The sequence below is a fragment of the Lipotes vexillifer genome, unplaced genomic scaffold (assembly GCF_000442215.2).
Source record: "Lipotes vexillifer unplaced genomic scaffold, Lipotes_vexillifer_v1.1 scaffold83, whole genome shotgun sequence".
Classification (NCBI taxonomy): Eukaryota; Metazoa; Chordata; class Mammalia; order Artiodactyla; family Lipotidae; genus Lipotes; species Lipotes vexillifer.
In genome coordinates this window covers 449082-471448 of record NW_006799780.1, presented here as the reverse complement: position 1 = coordinate 471448, position 22367 = coordinate 449082, and the positions used below count along the sequence as shown (strand labels likewise).

The 22367-nt window shown below is 42.1% G+C and overlaps 1 protein-coding gene across 5 annotated transcripts in view; it reads right to left on the bottom strand.

The window, feature by feature from the left end:
- PDE8B (phosphodiesterase 8B) overlaps positions 1-22367 on the bottom strand; it is a 260688-nt gene that overhangs the window by 127095 nt on the left and 111226 nt on the right. For all 5 annotated transcript variants that reach the window (XM_007471954.1, XM_007471952.1, XM_007471951.1 and 2 more), the window contains 3 exons: positions 12505-12695; positions 8948-9007; positions 6843-6900 (listed from right to left, as the gene is read on the bottom strand). In XM_007471954.1, the coding sequence (XP_007472016.1) occupies positions 6843-6900; positions 8948-9007; positions 12505-12695 (309 nt within the window). The remainder of the gene's footprint in view (positions 1-6842; positions 6901-8947; positions 9008-12504; positions 12696-22367) is intronic.

Below are 22367 nucleotides of genomic sequence, written 5' to 3'. Positions count from 1 at the left end.
TATAGTTTTCTTTTTTTGTGAACACGTTTGTCTGGTTTGGGTATCAGGGTGATGGCGGCTCTTCTCTAAATGTTTGATAGAATTCTCCTGTGAAGCCATCTGGTCCTGGGCTTTTGTTCGTCGGAAGATTTTTGATCACAGTGCTTATGATTTTTAATTTCAGTGCTTGTGATTGGTCTGTTTATATTTTCTATTTCTGCCTGGTTCAGTCTCGGAAGGTTGTGCTTTTCTAAGAATTTGTCCATTGCTTCCAGGTTGTCCATTTTATTGGCATAGAGTTGCCTGTAGTAATCCCTCATGATCCTTTGTATTTCCGCAGTGTCAGTTGTTACTTCTCCTTTTTCATTTCTGATTCTACTGATTTGAGTCTTCTCCCTTTTTTTCTTGATGAGTCTGGCTAATGGTTTATCTATTTTGTTTATCTTCTCAAAGAAACAGCTTTTACTTTTATTGGTCTTTGCTATTGTTTCCTTCATTTCTTTTTCATTTATTTCTGAGCTCATCTTTATGATTTCTTTCCTTCTGTTAACTTTGGGGTTTTTTGTTCTTCTTTCTCCAATTGCTTTAGGTGTAAGGTGAGATTGTTTATTTGAAATGTTGCTTGTTTCTTAGGGTAGGATCGTATTGCTATAAACTTCCCTCTTAGGACTGCTTTTGCTGCATCTCGTAAGTGTTGGGTTGTCATGTTTTCATTTCTTTCTAGGTAGTTATGATTTCCTATTTGATTTCTTCAGTGATCTCTTGGGTATTTAGTAGTGTACTGTTTCACCTCCATGTGTTTGTATTTTTTAGACATTTTTTCCTGTAATTGATACCTAGTCTCATAGCATTGTGGTCAGAAAAGATACTTGATATGATTTCAATTTTCTTATATTTACCAAGGCTTGATTTGTGACCCAAGATATGATCTATCCTGGAGAATGTTCCATGAGCACTTGAAAGTGTATTCTGTTGTTTTTGGATGGAATGTCCTATAAATATCAATTAATTCCATCTTGTTTAATGTGTCATTTAAAGCCTGTATTTCCTTATTTATTTTCATTTTGGATGATCTATCCATTGGTGAAAGTGGGGTGTTAAAGTCCCCTGCTATTGGGCTTCCCTGGTAGCGCAGTGGTTGAGAGTCCGCCTGCCGATGCAGGGGATACAGGTTCGTGCCCTGGTCCAGGAAGATCCCACATGCCGCAGAGCGGCTAGGCCCGTGAGCCATGGACGCTGAGCCTGCGCGTCCGGAGCCTATGCTCCGCAACGGGAGAGGCCACAACAGTGAGAGGCCCGTACACCAAAAACAAACAAACAAAAAAAAAAGTCCCCTACTATTATTGTGTTACTGGCGATTTCCCCTTTGGCTGTTAGCATTTGCCTTATGTATTGAGGTTCTCCTATGTTGGGTGCATAAATATTTACAATTGTTATATCTTCTTCTTGGATTGATCTCTTGATCATTATGTAGTGTCCTTCTTTGTTTCTTGTAATAGTCTTTATTTTAAAGTCTATTTTGTCTGATATGAGAATTGCTACTTCAGCTTTCTTTTGATTTCCATTTGCATGGAATATCTTTTTCCATCCCCTCATTTTCAGTCTGTATGTGTCCCTAGGTCTGAAGTGAGTCTCTTGTAGACAGCATATATACCTGTCTTGTTTTTGTATCCATTCAGCCGGTGTGTGTCTTTTGGTTGGAGCATTTAATCCATTTACATGTAAGGTAGTTATCGATATGTATGTTCCTATTACCTTTTTCTTAATTGTTTGGGGTTTGTTATTGTAGGTCTTTTCCTTCTCCTGTGTTTCCTGCCTAGAGAAGTTCCTTTAGCATTTGCTGTAAAGCTCGTTTGGTGGTGCTGAATTCTTAAGCTTTTGCTTGTCTGTAAAGGTTTTAATTTCTACGTCAAATCTGAATGAGATCCTTGCTGGGTAGAGTAATCGTGGTTGTAGCTTTTTCCCTTTCATCACTTTAAATATGTCCTGCCACTCCATTCTGGCTTGCAGAGTTTCTGCTGAAGATCAGCTGTTAACCTTAGGGGGATTCCATGTATGTTAATTGTTGCTTTTCCCTTGCTGCTTTAAATATTTTTTCGTTGTATTTAATTTTGATAGTTTGATTAATATGTGTCTTGGCATGTTTCTCCTTGGATTTATCCTGTATGGGACTCTCTGGGCTTCCTGGACTTGATTGACTATTTCCTTACCAATATTAGACAAGTTTTCAACTATAATCTATTCAAATATTTTCTCAGTCCCTTTCTTTTTCTCTTCTTCTTCTGGGACCCCTATAATTCGAATGTTGGTGCATTTAGTGTTTTCCCAGTGGTCTCTGAGACTGTCCTCAATTCTTTTCATTCTTTTTTCTTTATTCTGCTCTGCAGTAGTTATTTCCACTATTTTATCTTCCAGGTCACTTATCTGTTCTTCTGCCTCGGTTATTCTGCTATTCATCCCTTCTAGAGAATTTTTAATTTCATTTATTGTGTTGTTCATCATTGTTTGTTTGCCCTTTAGTTCTTCCAGGTCCTTGTTAAATGTTTCTTGTATTTTCTCCATTCTATTTCCAAGATTTTGGATCATCTTTACAATCATTATGCTGAATTCTTTCTCAGGTAGACTGCCTATTTCCTCTTCATTTGTTTGGTCTGGTGGGTTTTTACCTTGCTCCTTCATCTGCTGCATATTTCTCTGTCTTCTCATTTTGCTTAACTTACTGTGTTTGGGGTCTCCTTTTCACAGGCTGCCGGTTTGTAGTTCCCTTTTTCTTTGGTGTCTGTCCCCAGTGGGTAAGGTTGGTTCAGTGGCTTGTGTAGGCTTCCTGGTGGAAGGTACTGGTACCTGTGTTCTGGTGAATGAGGCTGGATCTTGTCTTTCTGGTGGGCAGGACCATGTCTGGTGGTGTGTTTTGGGGTGTCTGTGAACATATTATGATTTTAGGCAGCATCTCTGCTAGTGGGTGGGGTTGTGTTCCTGTCTTGCTAGTTGTTCGGCATGGGGTGTTCAGCACTGGAGTTTGCTGGTTGTTGGGTGGAGCTGGGTCTTAGCGTTGAGATGGAGATCTCTGTGACAGCTCTCGTCGACTGCTCTTATGTGGGGCCGGGAGGTCTCTGGTGGTCCAATGTCCTGAACTCGGCTCTCCCACCTCAGAAGCTCAGGCCTGACAGCCAGCTGGAGCACCAAGATCCTTTTGGGAAGTCTGAGGTCTTCTGCCAGTGTTCAGTAGGTGTTCTGTAGGAGTTGTTCCACATGTAGATGTATTTTTGATGTATTTGTGGGGAGGAAGGTGATCTCCACGCCTTACTCCTCTGCCATCTTGAAGGTCCTACTGTAATTTTTTATAATTCTTATTTTTCTTTAGGCCTCCTAAGAACTTCCAGTGCGGTGAAGATCAGCCTTCTGTTAGCTGATGGTTTCTAAACATTGGAGCACTTTGTTTGCACATAAGTGGCACTCAGTAAGTGTTTTGTAGACTAAGGGCAGTGGGAAAATATTTGGGGAATATTTTAGACTATCATTAACCCCAAAATCTGAAATAAATTGAGTGAACCAAGAACAGTGGTCTTCAAACTTCAACATGCTAAGAATAACCTGGGTGTTTGGTTTAAAATGCAGCTTCCTGGGCCCCGCTTCCAGAAACGTAGGCAGGTGTCTTTAGTACAGGATTTCTCCATATGCTTGGGTGCGATGCTGCTAACATGCACTGTACCTTCTCAGGAGCAAGAGAAGGAGAATCAGAGTCTTCACTGATTTTCCACACTTACTCCACCACAGAAGCCTTTTGTCATGGACACCTATTAAAATCTTTGGGACACTTTGGGAAACATGACTTTGGTGGACCCGGCATGAAGTTGGGAGTTAAACACCAAGTATTTGCATCCTGACTTATTATGAGTATGAGCTCTGCAAGGTAGTCATTTTGAGCCTGTTTCCTCCTCTGCAAAAATGGAGAAAATACCAAACCTCTCATCTGTAGATGACGATCAAGTCAGTCACCTAGAATGGAGCCCGACAAATAATAAACCTTGGTTCTCCACTCCTTCCTCCACACAACGTCTCTCCAGGGAGGAACTGTGTCTGACTGCCATATCCCCGACACGCCTAGCACACCACCTTGCACAGAGTAAGTGCTCCATAAAGACTTGCTGAATGAACTTGTAAACATCATTCCAAATAGAAAAGGGGTACACAAAGGCTCATACAAAAACAAGTTGCAATCGCCCTTTGCTAAGATGCTCTTTCTAAAAACTCAGAGTGGGCTGAGCACCATGCAGTTGGCCACTCACGCACAGCTATAGCGGCTTCAAGAGGAGCTGCTCCGGGATATTTGATGGTACAGTGTGTTCCTGGATCCCCACTCAGGGACCCATCAACTGAGGCACTGGTCAATTAGCTAGTAACACAGAGCTGAGTTTCAGCAGATGATTTAATACAATCACAACAACTCAGAGATGGGAAACAACTTCACAGAAGGCAAGAAGAATAGCTGGCATATTTGGAAGGGTGTTTGGGTAGAAAGTTGGCAGAGACAAGATTTTGCCCAAAAAAAGGAGACCAGCCACCTGGAGAGCAGCCTCAGCCGATTCTGTGCCACTCAGGCACAGTCTAGGTGACTAACTCAGGAGGGAAAGCCTGTTAGGTGCGGCATGCTTCTCTCGGAAAGAGCCCCAACTCCTTGGGGGCACCCTGACCTGGCTGGCAAATGGCCTTGATCAGACCCAGCACTAAAGACTACCAGGTGGCCCCTGACAGGTACTGTTTTTCATGCTTCCACAAAGGGCTTTACTCACCATGGCTGCCTGCAAAAAGCAGCATCACATCAAGACAGAGAAACGAAACCTTCCAGAGCAGCACAGACAGGTTACAAAAAAGAATAAAAAGGAACAATGGTATTTTCCCTCCTAAATTTACTTAATAGCGTTTGCACCCAAACAGGGCAGATGTCTCTCCTAAGCTTTTCTGTGAGTAGATGTGCAATCTTAGCCCCCCAGACAAGACACTATCACTCCTAATGACACCAGTCTCCACACCAGTTGGTCAGAGGCAGGATCGGTGAACTAAAAGCTGAATTCCAAAAGGGCACTCAACAGCACCTATGGCAAAGGGGCTCATTGGCAGTAACCCATGGCGTGTCGTGCCTGCCCCAGCCCCTCCACAGGTCATGTGGAGAACCTCCATGCTCACATTCTGAGAGGCCCTGCCTCAGATGTGAAGGACAGCCTTGGGCTGAGGTGCATGGGTGGTCAACGTTACAAGGAAGATTTATGAAAACTGAGTAATTTTAAGTCATTCCTCAGAAAATGAGTAAGTAAAGACAAGACGTCCCAGCCACACCGACTTCTTGGATGACTTTCCTTTTGCAACTCTCCATTCCGAAACTCAGAAGCATTGTCTCGTTAAGTTGTGGCAAGCACGCCAGAACGGTGTCTGGAACCGAGTGCCAGCCTCTGAGAGATGCGATGACGGACAGGAGGGAAGAGTTAAGGGAGTGGGTGATACTGCTGACTGGAAACATTCATTTCTATCACACTTGTGAACCGCAGCAGTGCATTCAACGTTTTATACAGCACTGCCGCTTCTCCACGGAAGCACACCAAAGCACAAAACAACTGCATCCCATGGGCAATTTCTGCTTCTCTGTGATTGACAATAAACAAGGGATTTTTTTGAACCCAGAGCAGCCAACCACCAGTGCTTAAAGTGCCCAAAGGAATTTTCATAATTCACAAGGCACTGGCAGTCTCCTATTTTTGAAGGAAATGGATGCATCACACCATCTATTTGAGATTCAGATTACTCCTATCAAAAGACCTTGAGATACCAGGTAAACCTAGTTATTTAGGTTGTTGGTAAAAGTCTCCTTAATCAATCTCAATCTCCTAGTTGACTATCAGTGTCATTCATGTAGTTGTCAAAGAACTTTTCTTTGCTGATGTTTTTGGTTTAAACCAGGAGTTCACAAGATGCCACAAGTCACTTGCTTGAGTTTAAATTACCCGCAAAAGTTGCCCAAGTCAACTGTGACCTCTACCTTATTTTTTCCAAAGGGTAATCTTTTATTTTTTTAATAGAAGAAATATATGCTTGTTATTCAAAAAATTCAAGCATATAAAGTGAGGTCCTCCACAATTTCTCTGTAAGGGTTTGTAATATTTTAATATTATGAAATACATTTCCTTTAAACAGTCATGTTTCAATTATCTTTCTCCACCCCTTTTCTTCTCTCTTTCAAATCCATCATGTTGTTTTCTGTTTGCATGCACACGGCCTCACCTCCAACCAAACCTTCAGACTGCCCTTACCCTGAGATACTGGGTAAGCCTTGTTATTTAGCTTGTTAAGTTTCCTTGGAGTAATAAGTCTCCATCCTCAAGCTGAATATCGGTGTTATTCCTGTAGTTGTCACTCAGAATTTTTCTTTGCTGACATTTATGGCTTCAACAAGGAGTTCCCAAGATGCTGTTGCTGTCATGGGCCTGTCCCCAGGGTGTAAGCTGTGGCTGGGCCCTTGATGAACAGAGCCCTGGGTGCCAATCTGGTGGACTAGCTATACATAATCACACACATACACGCTAACTGACCGGACTGATTTAAATGAGATTACTTTGGGACTAGAGAATTTCGACCTGATATAAGAAGACAGGTTTTTACATCATTACATATCTGTAGCTAAGATATATGAAGTTATGAGAGAAAAAGGAAAAAAGCCTGACCAGCAGGTGCTCGTCACCATCCCATGAGAACAACTGCTTCCTTTCCCTCACAGTTCTGGGGCTGAGTGCCTATAACAGTGTGCTTAGCTGTTTGGCTAAGGTTAGGTGTCTGTACCTGAGGGAGGTGCTAGTTCATCTTTTACATACCCGGTTGAAGCCTGCGTGCAGAAGAGGGAGGACCGAGGCCTCTTCATAGTTGCCAGATCTGTAGCAAAGCAGAATATGTGGTCACTCGGCAGATACAAACCGGGATTCCTCACACTGAAACCCGGAGAGCACAAGGCAAGTAGGGAGACGGCTCTGAGAGTGCCTTCCTGCCCAGCACATGCCCACAGGGTGCACCTGCCTTGTAAGAACCCAGACTCCCACGTCCGCCTTCAGGTGCAGAAAGAACACCAACAGTAGAAGGAACTCCAGCAGTGTGCGTGAACGGTGCACGCACCTTTCTGGGCTCCTTGGGAGTTGGAGCAAATGTACCGGAGCAGTCCCATAAAGGGACAAGGTAGGTGCAACGCTCATCCCAGAGACCACTGTCCTCTTTGGGATCCCCAAACCTTCTGGAAGCACGACTCCCACCCCAAGACTTAGGTGGGTCCAACTCTCAGGAAGACAACCGGCATTAGAGGCTGCAGCACCCCAGAGCCAATGGGAAAGCAGTGTCATCAGGAAAGCCAAGTGAGAAGGAAAGAAGACAGAAATTGATTACTGGCACTCATCTCAGGGGAGGTTTCCTACACTGAGCCTGCAGCTGGGTCTCAGAACTTCAGTTTGAATACAAGGAGGGGTTGGGGGTCAGCTGGTCATGAAGTCATGCTGTAGCTCTGCTGCCACCTTTATGAGAAATGGTGTACCCAAGACAGCAAGCAAGTAGCATGGCGTACATACCTTAGAAAACAGGGAAGAAAAATGGGACAATGGGGACTGGGCGGAGAAGCAGAAAGAGAACAGGAAGAGAAATCCCAGTGCCTATTTGCGGCACTACCTGTGGCATATTCTCCCAACAGGGAAAAGCTCTCCTTCCTACCCCCTTTCCTCCTTAGGAACTCAAGGTTCTACCCTCTCTGAACAATAATCAGTAGGGGCACAAAAAGGGCTCCAAAGGTATTAATAATGTTCTATTTCATAAGCTGGGTGGCACAAGCAGCATTAATTTTATTATTAACTTCCTCTATAAATGAAATACTTAAAAAATAGGGGGAAAAAAGTGAAAAATAATAACAAGACACAGCAAGCCATTACTTGTCAAGGACAAGTACACATGAATAAGAAAAAAAATGAATGTTTTGTCTTGGGCCCATGGAATCAGCCAGGCTTGGGGAAATGCTGTGTGGCTTGGTACCCTTCTGGTACCCATGTCAAGACTCTAAGACCCTGTTAAGAGCTCACATCCCCAGAAGATAAAATACAAGCAAGAGGGCTGAAGAAGACTAGTCTCACATCTCGGTTCCCCTCGCTCTTTCTTGCTGAGATCCCATCCCCCACCAAGATGGTAAGAAACCAATGGGACAGTTTCTTCACTTTCCTGGGCCAAAAGCCTGTGGTAGGTGTCCAAGTGAAGAAACAGAGCTCCTATCAAGAGACTCAAGGAGTAGCAGGTGAGGAGAAGTCTTTGGTTAGGGCAAGACTTGGAAGCCAGGATTTCCCACTGTTCCAATATGGCTTTGGAATGGATATTTCAAATCTCCCCTGGGCGGGGCCTGCCTGAGGGAGGCTGAAACTCTGAGTTGCTGGCCTGTCAGCTCCTCCAGGGCAGAATCTGTGCCAATCACCACAGTGGGGCCATCCTGCTGTCCTGCTTCTAGCCACATAACAGTCCCAACATAAACTGCACAATCCTTTTCTTGTGGTGGCTTTAGCGCCTGCTCTCATGCTATAATTTGTTTCTTCTTAAGTGAAAAAAAATAAGCATTCTCCTATCTCTTTTCTTCAAAGAAAAAAGATAAGCTAGAACGATGTTCTCTCCAGACCTCCTCCTCCCCAGATTCTCTACTCATTTCCAGCATATAATGAGTAACCATTTTTTTCTTGAAGTGTGTGAGTATGTGCTGACAGAAATTAGATAGGATAAAGAGAAAAATCTAAATATTTCTAGAAACTTGCAAAAGAAAGAAAATCCCAAGTAAGATCTAAGGTTGCTGCTGTGAGGCCAAAGACCTCCCCCTTGCTTTGCCAGCTCAAAGGCTGAATTACAACAGACCAATGTTTCAGGAGGAAGAGTAGTACTCCCAGCTGGGAACGGGAGGTGAGCTTACGCTTGTGAAACCACTGCAAGAATCACCGTGTGCTCCGAGGGATTTGTGGCCCGGATCGACCTGCAAGGAGAAAGCTCCAAGTCAAACCAGTGATTAGGCCTTGTTCCGTTAACAGAATACAGGACTGCTTCACAGTGAAAATGGCACAAAATCAAATGTCCCTGTAAAGAAAAAGTCTGAAAACACATGGAAAACAACAAAAAATGATGCCCTTGTGGATTAGGACAATCTCTTTCTTTTACTAAAAAAGAAAAAAAAATTTTTTTAACTCCCAGGCAATTCTCCAGTAGGTCAGACCTGCCAATTTTCCACTTCAAAAACTGGCAAATTCCACTTAACTTCCATGTTTTCTGATTGAAATTCCACTCTGCAAGAAAATTGGCAGTCCTACAATTCTCTAGTTATCAATTTGTACTTGGGGAGCTAACTGGGATGGATCTTTTTTTCTTTTAAAATAGTAGATAGTTCAGAAAGTTGACCTTAGAAGGACTGCTGGCAGATGGATGTACACGTGCAGGTTAAGGTCTTTTAAAAATTTCACAAAGCGCCATCTCAATTTTTCAGTTGTACTGTTATTTGTGCTCAAATACTTTAAACAATTGAGTCATCAACTAGGGCTGAGAAATGGTCAATACAGTAACTGTCACTATAATGATATTTGTTGTACCATGACCGCCTGTCTATAATTTGTTTATTCCCTAGGAATTTAACAGGGTTAAAATATGTAAGGATATAGGATTTTGAGGTCCATGATGCCAGAAAATGTGCTATGCTGCAGCTCAGATTCTGGATTATTCTGGTCAGGGGTCATGAGTTGGATGAACTCTTAATAAAGGGCCACATGCTTGAGTCTTAGTACAAATAAGCATGCTTGTTTCCATCCATCTCCTTGGTCTGACCTCTCTTTATTTCGAGATCCTTCAGAAGGGAACCAACACCTCTAAGAACAGAAGGCTGAGGAATTAGTGAAACAACCTGTATTTGTTTCTTTCTAGCTACTGGCATTTCTGCCCCTCACCATTTTTTAATTTTTATTTATTTATTTTTTGCGGCACGCGGGCCTCCCACTGTTGTGGCCTCTCCCGTTGCGGAGCACAGGCTCTGGATGCGCAGGCTCAGCGGCCATGGCTCACGGGCCCAGCCGCTCCGCGGCATGTGGGATCTTCCCGGACCAGGGCACGAACCCGCGCCCCCTGCATCGGCAGGCGGACTCTCAACCACTGCGCCACCGGGGAAGCCCCCCTCTCCATTTTAACGTGTATACATTACTGCTCCCCCAGGGACAGCCAGCTCATAGTGCTTCATCCTCACCTTTCCTTAAATTTCCTCACCTTTCTCTAAAAATGTACCTTCCCCGTGTCCTATTCCTTGAGACCTCACTCTATGTGAGTAGAAGGCTCAAGAGAGGACCAACTGCTGCCTTCCTGGGAAATGAAGGTTCCCCTTGTGGATAAATGGTATTTGAACGAGCTCCTTTGGAAAGACGCCTGAACTCACTATGGGCAGCAGGGGTAATGCCAGCCCAGACCACTTCCCAGTCAGCCACCCTACCCCCTACCACATCCTGGTAACATGAAGCTACACTTATCTCCTACTCAGGAGCCTACTGAAATCTCAGCAGAAATACCAGGTGCACCTAATGAAAAAAGTGTACAGCGTTTCAGAGGTGCGCTCTCATCTCTAGGGAGATGCTAAACACCTCTCACCTTCCTTCAGCCTCTTCCACTCCCAGGAGGTGTCATGGGTACACTGCTGGGCTGCATTCTAAGGGGTGGGGCTTAGGCAAGAGAAAACACGTTATGAACATAACTGGGCTGGAGCTCACGCTTGCTTAGCTTCTTTTGAGATTGGCTTCTGTGTTTTAGGTCCCTTCCTGCTGCTGGCCTCTTCTCTCTCATTCCTCCAAAGGAACTGGTGTGGCCAGAGAGACCTGGACCTCTTCCTGGCTGAGAGGACTAAGGGGGAGCTGGGCACAGGTGAGGCCAGGGTCCAAGGAAGCATGCTAAGCTAAAGGTCCAGTCCAGCTCAAAAGCCAGAGATCTTGAGCCATAGATGACAATGAAGAAGGCACATCTGCTGGGAATGCGTCCCCACTCATCTTAGGGAAGATGTGCTGGCAGTCCAGCATTCAGGAATCTCACCATCCTCAACGTGACTGGTAACAGTCAGTAAACGCACCAGCAGATACATAACCTGGCTTCTGAACTGCACTGATGCCCCACTGTTTTTCTGTGCAGCTAAGACAAACGTTCACACATCAGGAAACAAAACTACATTTCTTTATATTCAAGGAAGATTACGAAGCTTACCTGCTAACTGGGACCTTTCCCTGAATTAAAAGAATTCTTCCTATTCATTTCTTCTTTTTACATCTGAAGCCTGTCTTAAATCATTCTATATGTGCACAAAGGATTGTGCTATTTCTACTACAAAATCATGTAAGAAGAGTAAGTGGAGACCAAGAAAAAGCAGACCTGCTTAATTATGAGACCCAATTCTAGCCTGAAAATCATTTTATACGCATACATGCACACATACACACGCACATATATATATATATATATATATACATGTATATATTTCTTAACACTAAAAATACCCAAATATTTTGTGACACATTTTAGTATTATATACTTAAATAGGCAAATGTTTCTATGCAGGAAGATAGGATTATTTGGGACCAGTAAGACATTTTAAAAAAGGTTCCTTAAGAAAGTTTCTTCTTTGGAAAACTGAAAATGGTCCAAGAATAGCAAGGTGATGCCGTGACAAGAAACTTCTCTTAACGCACTAATTCCTTGTCAGGGTACCAAAGGGTCTAAGGAACCATTTCCCTACCTTTCATTTCACTTGCTAATATTCAAGACAATTCCAGTTCCATATGTATTTGGAGTCTGTCCTGGTCTAGCATTTAATTAGTGACCTCTTCCCATCTAGCTTCAAAGCATTCCACTTGTGCTAAATGGATCAGTTCATCCAGAGCTAACTCTGATGACTGCATTTGTTTATGAACAGGCAAGCATTTCCTCCCCAGAGCACAAGCATTTCTGTAAACAAGCAGGGGGTTTGGATCCCCGGAAGATTTTCTGCTGCTGCAAAGTAACTGCCTTCCCTCCACAACTGCTGTAGAATCCACCCATCTGTGTCAGGCAGAGAAAAATGGTCTATTTCACACATTTCTGATGTTCATTTTGGGACAGAATAATTAAGATTAAAATATCTGTTTTAAATCCAAACCCTATCTCTGTAACAAGAACTGTGTGAATTTCAATTTTTCTTTTTGCTGAAACACAAGCAATACTCAAGGGGAGAAAACACCCTGAAGTTTCCAGTGGAGACTAGCTCACACCTCTAAATTCATCGGAACTCAAATGTGGAGAAATAGAAAAGGCCATAGGAGGAGCTACAGCCTTCACCACAGAAACCTGTATATATTACTTAGAAACATCAACACATATTTTAGAAATATTTGGGCTAGAACTAAAGACATCTTTAAATGAATTTCATTTTAAGCTGTTAAGTGGACATTTACTAACATAGTAACATATCTAAGGTACCTGCACACTGCTTCTGCATCAAAGTTTCGAGTTTGTCTGTGGTCGATCACAATAATCTCATGATGTTTATCTAGAAAGCATTCCAGGGCTGACTCCAGAGTCCGAGCAATATTACATCTGTAACCGGCTCTGTCACAGGCCCACCAGAATCCATCACTCTGACTGTCTTCCTTTGCAAAGATCAGCAAAACCTGGAACACAAAGAAAAGAGAATCTTGACAGTAATCATCATCGTTAGAGTGTAGTACTGTATGCTAAAACATATATATGGAATTTAAGAAAAAAAATGTCATGAAGAACCTGGGGGTAAGACAGGAATAAAGACACAGACCTACTAGAGAATGGACTTGAGGATATGGGGAGGGGGAAGGGTAAGCTGTGACAAAGTGAGAGAGTGGCATGGACATTTATACGCTACCAAACGTAAAATAGATAGCTAGTGGGAAGCTGCCGCATAGCACAAGGAGATCAGCTCGGTGCTTTGTGACCACCTAGAGGGGTGGGATAGGCAGGGTGGGAGGGAGACGCAAGAGGGAAGAGATATGGGAACATATGTATATGTATAACCGATTCAGCTTGTTATAAAGCAGAAACTAACACACCATTGTAAAGCAATTATACTCCAATAAAGATGTAAAAAAAAATACAAAATAAATTTTTTTTTAAATTAAAGAAAATAAAAACATAAATAAACAGAAAAAAAAAAAAAAAAAGCCGGCCTACAAGATACTGGTTTAAAATGCAGCCTCTGGAGAGAAGCTACCTGGGTTCAAATGCCAGCTGGTCCACTGATTCTAGGGTGTCTTTGAACAAGGTAGTTCATCTCTTCAGCCTACAGCTTCTCCAATGTCAGATGTGCTAAGAACAGTGCCCTGTAAGCTAGCTATGAGGCCTGAGTGAGCACAGAATACATGGTCCATCAACTCTGCTGGTGGTTGTTACCCATTTGTAATTTCCTAACTGGCTTCGTTTTTAAATAGACTGAGCACTATGAAAACAGGCTAATCAACACAAGTTAGACTCTGATTCACATACACACATATTTGGGGCCAGGGCAGCTGGTGTTCGTCTCAAGGTACCTGGCCACCTCTCTAGACTTAGCACTTAAATCCTTATCCAGACACAGAAGGGACGGGAACTAAAAACAATCTCAAAAACTAATTCCAACACCTAGCGTTTGCCAAATCTAGAAAGAACAATCATGAAATGTGAAGCTACTGGAGCTAAGGTGAGGAAACGTGCCTCTTTTTTCTTCATTGAAAAGTGAAGCCCCGCTCCCTGGAAAGAGGGTAGCCATACTTCCCACCATGTCACCCTCTTCATTCCCTGGGCTCCGGGACCCAGATTCCCTGGTGGCCAGAAAGCCAGAGATGGCGATACCACCACCTGAACTTGTTCATTTATTTGTTTGTGGTCTATCTTCCCCACCAGAATTGAGCTCCAGGACAGCAAGGACCTGCCTGTCTTGTTCCTGCTGTGACCCCCTGCCGGTCAGCACTTACTATCTGAGTGAAAGGAGGGTTTCTGCAAAATGTAAGAGGGTTTTTACTGTCAATTGGAATAAAATTACGTCACAGCAATAGGTCTAATAAGAAATACATATAATAATCTCAAGATATTGATAAGGCATTTAATATTCTTCACCAACCACTTCTGGTTTAAACAGTTAGGAACAGAAGGGAAGTTTCTGGTCCTTTAAGCCCATAGCCAATACCATTCTTCATGATGAAATTCTGAATGTGTTTCATTTAAAGTCAGAAACAAGACAAATTGTCCAATAATTACCACTACATTTTAAAAATGCTTCATTAATTGACAATACATAGAAAAACAGAAACAACAGTATAATTACCCTCATGTACCCATCACCCGGCTTCAGCAATAACCAACTCCTGGCCAATCTAGCTTCAATTCTATCCCTATAGCCACTTTCCAACTCTTGTATCAGCTTGCAGCAAATCCCACATATTTCATCCATATGCATCTATTAAAGACTCTTTTCTAAAAAAAAAAAAAAAAAAAAAAAAAAAAAGAAACCACAACACCATTTCATACCTAAACCTCTCCAATAATTTCTTACTGTTAAACATCTGAATGTATTATAAATGTCATTTGTTCTACACTGTTTGAATCATCTCCTGTTTTCTCAAATGCCATGTTTCCAGAAGAGAAATAGTATTTTTCAGTATGATTTTGACATTTACTTCTTAGCACATGGCTTGAAATCACATGCCAGTAACACATGAGGCAGCCACACTTATTAACGGCTCACTCTGGGCACGGGTCTGTCACTCCTCAGGTCAGTCTATCCCCCAAAACCTCAGCTACAGAGCTACTTCTAGGAAGAAATGGGTGGTGGCTCTTCCAAGAGAAGTGAGGGGCTCAGCCTTGTGGATCTTGATAGTGAAAAGAAAGCCTTCAAACAGAACTGTTAACAATGGAGCTACAATGAAAAAAATCAGGTAGAATAAACTGGCTTGTACAAAAAGTCACTAGCCCTTTACTTGATGTAGCTCTGGCATTAGCACGAGAAACTCAATAAGCAAAGCCTAGAAGTCAGAAAAGGTGACAGAACTTCTTATCTCATCTGTCTGGCTGAACTATGATTGCTAAGCAAGAATCTCAACACTTTACATTTCCTTTATACCATTTATGCCTCAATATTTGACGAATGCAATAAGAACCTAACTGTATTCCCATATTGGACATTGCTACAGTTATTAATCTCATATGTCTTAGATGTCCTTAAAAGATGGGAGTGCTCCACTTTTGGAAAAATAATGTCATTATTCAAGTATTTCCTGAGCACCTGCTATGGGCCAGCACCTACTATGTGCCTACTATGTGCACCTACTATGTACCTACTATGTTTTTAATTGCTTGGAGTATGCTGATGAACAAAATAAAGACCTCTTGCATTGTAGGGGTAAAGAAACAAACAACAGGCATGAGAAATAAGCAAATGATATGGAATGTTAAAAGTGGTAAGTGCTAGGTAAAGACAGTAGGGTTGAGTAAGAGGGATCCAGACTGGGTGCTGGGACCAGTATTAAGTAAGGTGGTTAGGGTAAGCCTCACCGAGAAAGTGACATGTGAGCAAATGCCTGAAGGAAATGAAAAAGTCAAGTTGATAACTGAAGAAAAAGCATTCCACAAAGAGGGAACAGATCCACTGGTTCCTATAGTGGGACTCATGCCTGATGTGTTCAAGGAACTCAAGGAAGCCAGTGTGACAGAGAGGAGTGTGAGCTGGTGGGAGAGGAAGTGGAGCTCACAGCAGAGGGCTCGATCTTGGTAATCCCTGGTTTAGGAACTTACACCGGATTTCACTTGGAAACTTAAAAACCAATTCAAAGTGGGGAGTTGTATTAATTATGCCTCGTTAATTTTGATATTTCTGATGCTCTGACGTCTGGAGCCTTGCTGACCCTGGGGAGATGACCCAGAGGGATAACCAATTCTCCAACCCCTAGAGAAAGCAAACGACTTGTCTAGGAACGCACTTTTCATATGCAAACCAATCCAGTCCGTACTCCTACCACCTCTATCACTTGCTAACCCTCTGGACCACTATCTACCTGCCCTAATCACTCCAGCGCCAGGCACCAGACAACTAGGGACAGCCCTTCTGCCCAACACTCTTATGGAATGATTCAAACTAGCTAAACCTTCCCTGCCTCACAGCTTCCCACAGAAACCACAATCAAGGCTCTGGCCCACATTTTCCCCTTTAGGCTCCCTGCCTCCAATCAACCTTAGTGCTTCCCTCTGTGGTCCTGCACTGACCGCCCCTCCTCTCAGAAACTGTAACAAACTATCTTTCAATGACAGTCTCTCCTAATCTGTTGACCTCCCCCTACCTGAATAAAAATTAAAATCTACATATTGAAACAAGAGTATTTGTATTACAAGAGTACTCACTAGAAAATCTCTCTAGGTAGTATTCAAAATTTTTCCATTTATAAAATATAATTCAGAAAGACTACTTTTCAATAATCCAACTCCTAAGCAAAGTGAAAATCTATGGGAATTAAAAAACTATATATATATGTATATATATTTTAGAGTAAAGTACTATAGTAATCACTTTTTTTAAGGTCTGCCTATATCTGGAAAATTCTATCTTCTCTAGGAAAGCAGCGCACCCAAGTAACCAAAGCTGTACTCTGTCCCCATCTCCTAGGCCACAGCTGGACTAATAATGTTGTTTCCGGGAATTTGAAATGTGAACAGAGAGACACAGAAGCTGGGAATTAGGACCCATAGCTCATTAATAGTAGAGATACTGAAGGAAGAACCTTAAATCCCTTCTGTCAAAATACTCAAGAGATGGCTCACTGTCACCCTTTCTAAGCCATGGCTTTTCAACTCTTCCTTGGATTCTGGGGAAAAAAACCACACTATTTCTTACTCATTTACTATTTTGTGTAAGACAGCTGTTACTTAAAACCAAAGAACGTAACCCCTCAAAAACCTTTTGTGATATAGTCACTCTTCAGATGTATCATTCCATGCATCAATATTTAGTTTCTTTGTCAAACATGTCAGTTTGTAAATGTTTATTGACCATTCACTGAGGCAAATCCCATAAAATGATTTTGTAAAATATATTTTAAAAAATAATTAATAAAAGCATATAGCTAAACTTAATTTATAAAGTTTAGCTCTTCCTTGCTCTAAATAGTATGTGGAACATTCCACATACTCTTCCTTGCTCTAAATAGTATGTGGAACATTCCTTCAAAGAATACTTTTGATGACCTATCATGCAAGATGTTAAGAACTGAGAGTAAGAAGCTGACAGAGACAACCATAGTCCAGTCTCTACCCCTAGGACGCAAGCAGGGTAGAGGTTCAGGTAAGCGGATAAGTACAAGAGATGCACTAATAAGCAGTGACCAAAGACAGAGCGAGGACATGGCATCCAGGGAAAGAATCTAGGCACAGGAGAACGGGAAGAAGGAAGTAGTTATATCAACCTCACTGTGCTGTTGTAAACACAGCGAAAGAGAAGATTAAAAGCAGATCTGGGGTGAAGCCTGGGGCAATGAGGAAACATCTCCTTCTGGAGCAGATCTTGGCCAGCTTGGGCTTTGTCCAGGATCAGAACACAAACACAGGCAGTGCTCACTTTGCATGGCAGGGTCAGACCATATAAATGACCACGCAAAGCAATCTTAATGAAGGATGGCAGAAACGATGGTTCCATGACATTTAGACATTTTGTCAAACCATAAGAAACTTTTATTGTTGGTTATAAATGTATAGCGAAATGAAAAATGTAAAATTAATATTTATTCAGTGCACTTACTTTAAAACGTTAGAAACTGTGAATTAAAACAAAATTTAAGCTTATTGAGTAGTTTGAACAGCGCCTGCCTTCTTCCAGTTGTATAAATTATGATACAGAATGAGCCTCTTTTCTACGCCTTGGTGAATTATAAACTCTTAAGTTTGGATCAGCTTCCAACATTTTATCCTCTGTACTTTCAATGTCATGAAATGTCCCCAGAGTTCCTTTAATTACTGTGCAGTTTTTTGTTGGCATCACTTCATCTTTTTCATCACAACCACTTTCTTCATTTAGCTCAATAAACCTGCACTGACTGACTTCCTCTGGCTACCCTCTAGAATCTCTCACAGGCAGCAGTGTCAACATTGCCAGTCAGCTTTCTTCTCTAACTCCATTTACATTGCTGTTTCACTTCCAGCATTATCGCTTTCCATTCCTTTGCTACACTTTCGTCTTTGTGGGCTAGCTCCTTCTTTCAATGATATACTTATATATATTTTGTAATGCCGTGAGAGTTATCATGGAGAGATAAAGGGGCGACACAACTGCACACTGCTGTCTATGCTAGAACTAACAGGCAGAGACTTCAGAAAAAGTGATGTGGTTCGTCACTGCTCAGGCTGCACATTTGTTATTTATGTAATGACCTGTGGACTGAAGAACTAGCAGCAAAGTTTGTACTCGATGCAATCATCACAATTAAAACACCAATGTGACTGCAATCTTTGGGCCTGGTGTTATTTAGCCCTGGAACTGTGCAAAGCCAGGGCTACCTGTACGGCTTTGCAAACGTAGCTATGAATACCTCAAACTACCATGCAGGGTCTCCCTCTATTTCTACCTACACCTTCTTGGAACCACAAAGTTTATTTATTTATTTATTTGTTTTTATTTTTGGCTGTGCTGGGTCTTTGTTGCTGTGCGAGGACTTTCTCTAGTTGCGGTTAGCAGAGGCTACTCTTTGTTGCAGTGTGCAGGCTTCTCATTGTCACGGCTTCTCTTTGTTGTGGAGCACTGGCCCGAAGGCGCACGGGCTTCAGTAGTTGTGGCATGTGGGCTCAGTAGTTGTGGCTCGCAGGCTCTAGAGCCCGGGCGCAGTAGTCGTGGCACATGGGCTTAGTTGCTCCGCAGCATGTGGGATCTTCCTGGACTAGGGCTTGAACCTGCATCCCCTGAATTGGCAGGCGGATTCTTAACCACTGTGCCACCAGGGAAGCCTGGAACCACAAAGTTTAATTCATCTTTCAACCCAAGCCAGAATAATGAAGTAAGGGATGACCCAGAGAATGAAGTGTAAGAGGCTGCAGGGGTAGCACTCAGATTCCGGGGGACTTGGTGGGGGGCGGTCCTAGTGGCCATGACAAGGACAGGGACCATGACTCTCAGGAGTTCTCAGAGCAGGAAGCGACTCTGGGGGTGATCCATCAACCCCCAATCAACAGATGAGTTCAGCAACTTCCCCAAGCAGAGCAGCGGAAGAGCTGGACCCACAATTCCCGGCTCCTCCTTCAGTAATCTTTCCTGATGTCCTCTTGCTGTGCTACAAGTACTGTAACCATTCCTTTGACATGTTTTATCAAGAAAGTACTGAAAACTATCCTTTTGAGGACAGCAATAAGCGGTCTTTGATAGCTAAGTGAGTATGAAACTATATTCTCTGGTGAAGGCTAATTATGAAAAAGATGGAAAAAAAAAAAAAACCCAGCTTTTCCTTAACTTGAAGACAACGTAAGTGTTCATTATTAGTAGTGTTCTTTCTAGAAACGGTGTATCTACATGTCTCCAAATGGATCATCAACGTCTACTATTAAACATCTAACTTTCAAAATACTTGGTTTGGCTTTAAGCAAAAGCCAAGTAACAAGTAGCTTCTAGAATAGACCACATATATATCTACATCATACTAAACAGCTGGCCAATGTGATCATAGGTGGGGTCGATTCACTTGGAAAAAATGGTTTGGGAGCTTTCCTCAAATGTCCCTAAGAAAGTAATGCTAATATGTCTTGTTTAATACATCTTTTTGGTGATCTGATGTTAACTCTGAAATTTGCACACACTGGAACTATGCAAAGTAAGGGCTTTGTCGAGCAGCTACAGTTTAATGAGAATTTAAGGGCCAGCCATGATACTGAAAGGACTTTAAACATACTAGCTCATTTAATAACCCTTCACAACTCTTTCGAGTTGGGCATCATCCCCACTTACAGACGTGGAGACTGAGATATGGGACGATTAAGAGACACACCCACAGTCACACAACTAACAAGATTTGAACTGAGGTTGGCTGGACCCCTGAGCCTGGGCAATCATTAAGTAACGTACTCTATTTTACCCCCAAAATATTGGACCAAAACCCCTAACAACTCTGTGGTTCCATGAAATTGGCTGGGCCAGGTAGAGGACCTGACTTGGTACCAGCAGTAAGGACAGACAGGAGGGGAGACACTGATCACAGCAAGTTACTGAGTCTGAACACCTCCATCACTCCGTCATTTCATTTACTATGTGAAGAACAGCTTCCCACAAGGCCAAAGGATCTCCAACATAAAGTCTCCAATATACAATTGCTCCAGAAAAAAATTCATGTCCACACAACATAGAAGTTTAAGTTTTAAAGGAAAGTGCTGTCTTGCTTGGAAAACGCTTAGGCCAGAGCAGTGAAGATCTGTTTCCAAGTCCAGTCGGAAAGCTCTGTGAGGGGCAGGGGCGACAGCACTCTAAGCAGAGACAATTCCACACAGGGAGAAGTAAATATGCTCCAGGCATTGATGAAGAAAAGACCTCTTGATTTTCAGATGGTATCACGCTGATAAAAATCTATTGCCTTATAATATCCCCCCCCCTTTTTTCTTTTTTTTGCTAAGACTGGAAAACATGCCCTGCTGTGAGTCACAGGCACTCACCCAGGAGAGCTGTCCTCTGCAATACGACGAGGCACGTCCACCCGCTCCACTCCCAACAGCACTCCCACCAGGCCACATCACACCTCCTGGCCTCTACACGGGAGCAAATTTCCCCTGGTGACCTCAGAAGTGCACCCTCAAAAGCAACCACATCCTGGAATATGCTTGTCAAGTAAGTTCCTCTCAAGTCCTAAGCATTCCAGTTGACGTAGTTAACACTTTCGGCATGGCAGTGAAGTTACAGAGTAGATATTTTTCTCCAAGAAAAAGAAGATTACAGAATTTTGCTCCAAGAAAAAAAAAAATTTAAAAACTAAGGTTCTAGGCCATTTTGAAGACAGTTGCAATTACAGTATCAGAAGCACAAGAACACTTGACTAGATATCTCTGCCTTTCAAGTTAGAATGTAGTAGACAATAAAACCAACCAGCCAGACTCCCTGGGTGGTCAGGGGTCATTGTTCGGCCCCCTTCCCCTGCAGCACCTGGTGCAGAGCCTTGAGCACATAGGTACTCCACAGACTCGAACTGGATGGATCAGTGACTGAAATTACATTTGAATGAGACCCAGGAGTAAAGACATCCTTGGTTCTAAGTTGAGCTTATTATTTTTTTACAAAAGAGTCTCTTAATTATTCTGTCCCTCATTCAGAGAGGGACTCTTGACCACTTGTATCTGCTGTCATGGGGGCCAAACTCATGTGACAGGAACCAGGCAGGGTACACGGCAGCAGTGGAAACACTCCACCTCTTATGCTGGGTGGTGGGTTCACGGCATTAGTTTTACTATTATATTTCATAGCTTATGAGCACAAATTTAAAATGTTTGTTATGTTTTAACATACCAAATCTAATAAGTCCAAAATTACAGACAATCGTTTTTGTGATGAGAGAGTGAGTCCATTATGGGATATTTAAATACTGCAAAGGACTATATCGTATTTGAGAGGATAGAAATAGAAATACAGTACACTTGAGACTTTGTTATAAAATTTGACTGCTAAACAAACATATTAAAAATAAGCTAAGGGTAACCACTAAAATAGAAGCCTAACCTACAGTTTCTAAAACAGAGAAAATAAAAGGTAATTCTGAAAACTATGTCAACTTAACAAAAAAGTAGAAATATGAGAAAAAGAAAAAGGGTAACAAATAGAAAATACAAATCAAGACTAATTGTATCAGTAATCACACTCAATGTAACAAGATTACACTCACTTATTAAAGTCAGATTATCAGAATAGGTTTTAGAAAAATAAAACTATGTGCTCCTTATAAGAGGGATATTTAACATAAAGTTATAAGTAGAACCGAAAATGAAAAGATAGAAAAAGATATACCAGGAAAATATTAACCAAAGAAAGCTTGTCCAGCCATATTACCAACAAATAAAATAGAAATTAAGGCAGAAGTTTAAAGAGGGACACTACCTAATAATAAAAGGAACAGTCACCAAGAACATACAACAATCTAGAACTTGGATGTACATTAACATGACAGACTCAAAACATCAGAAAATATTAATATTGAGGATATTGACATATCCATTACAACAGAAACTAACAGAACACAAAAAATTAAGATAGAGATGATTTGAATAGCATCATTAATAAAGTTGAATTAATTTCACAGATATAGAAACCTGTATTCCAGAAATAGAGATAC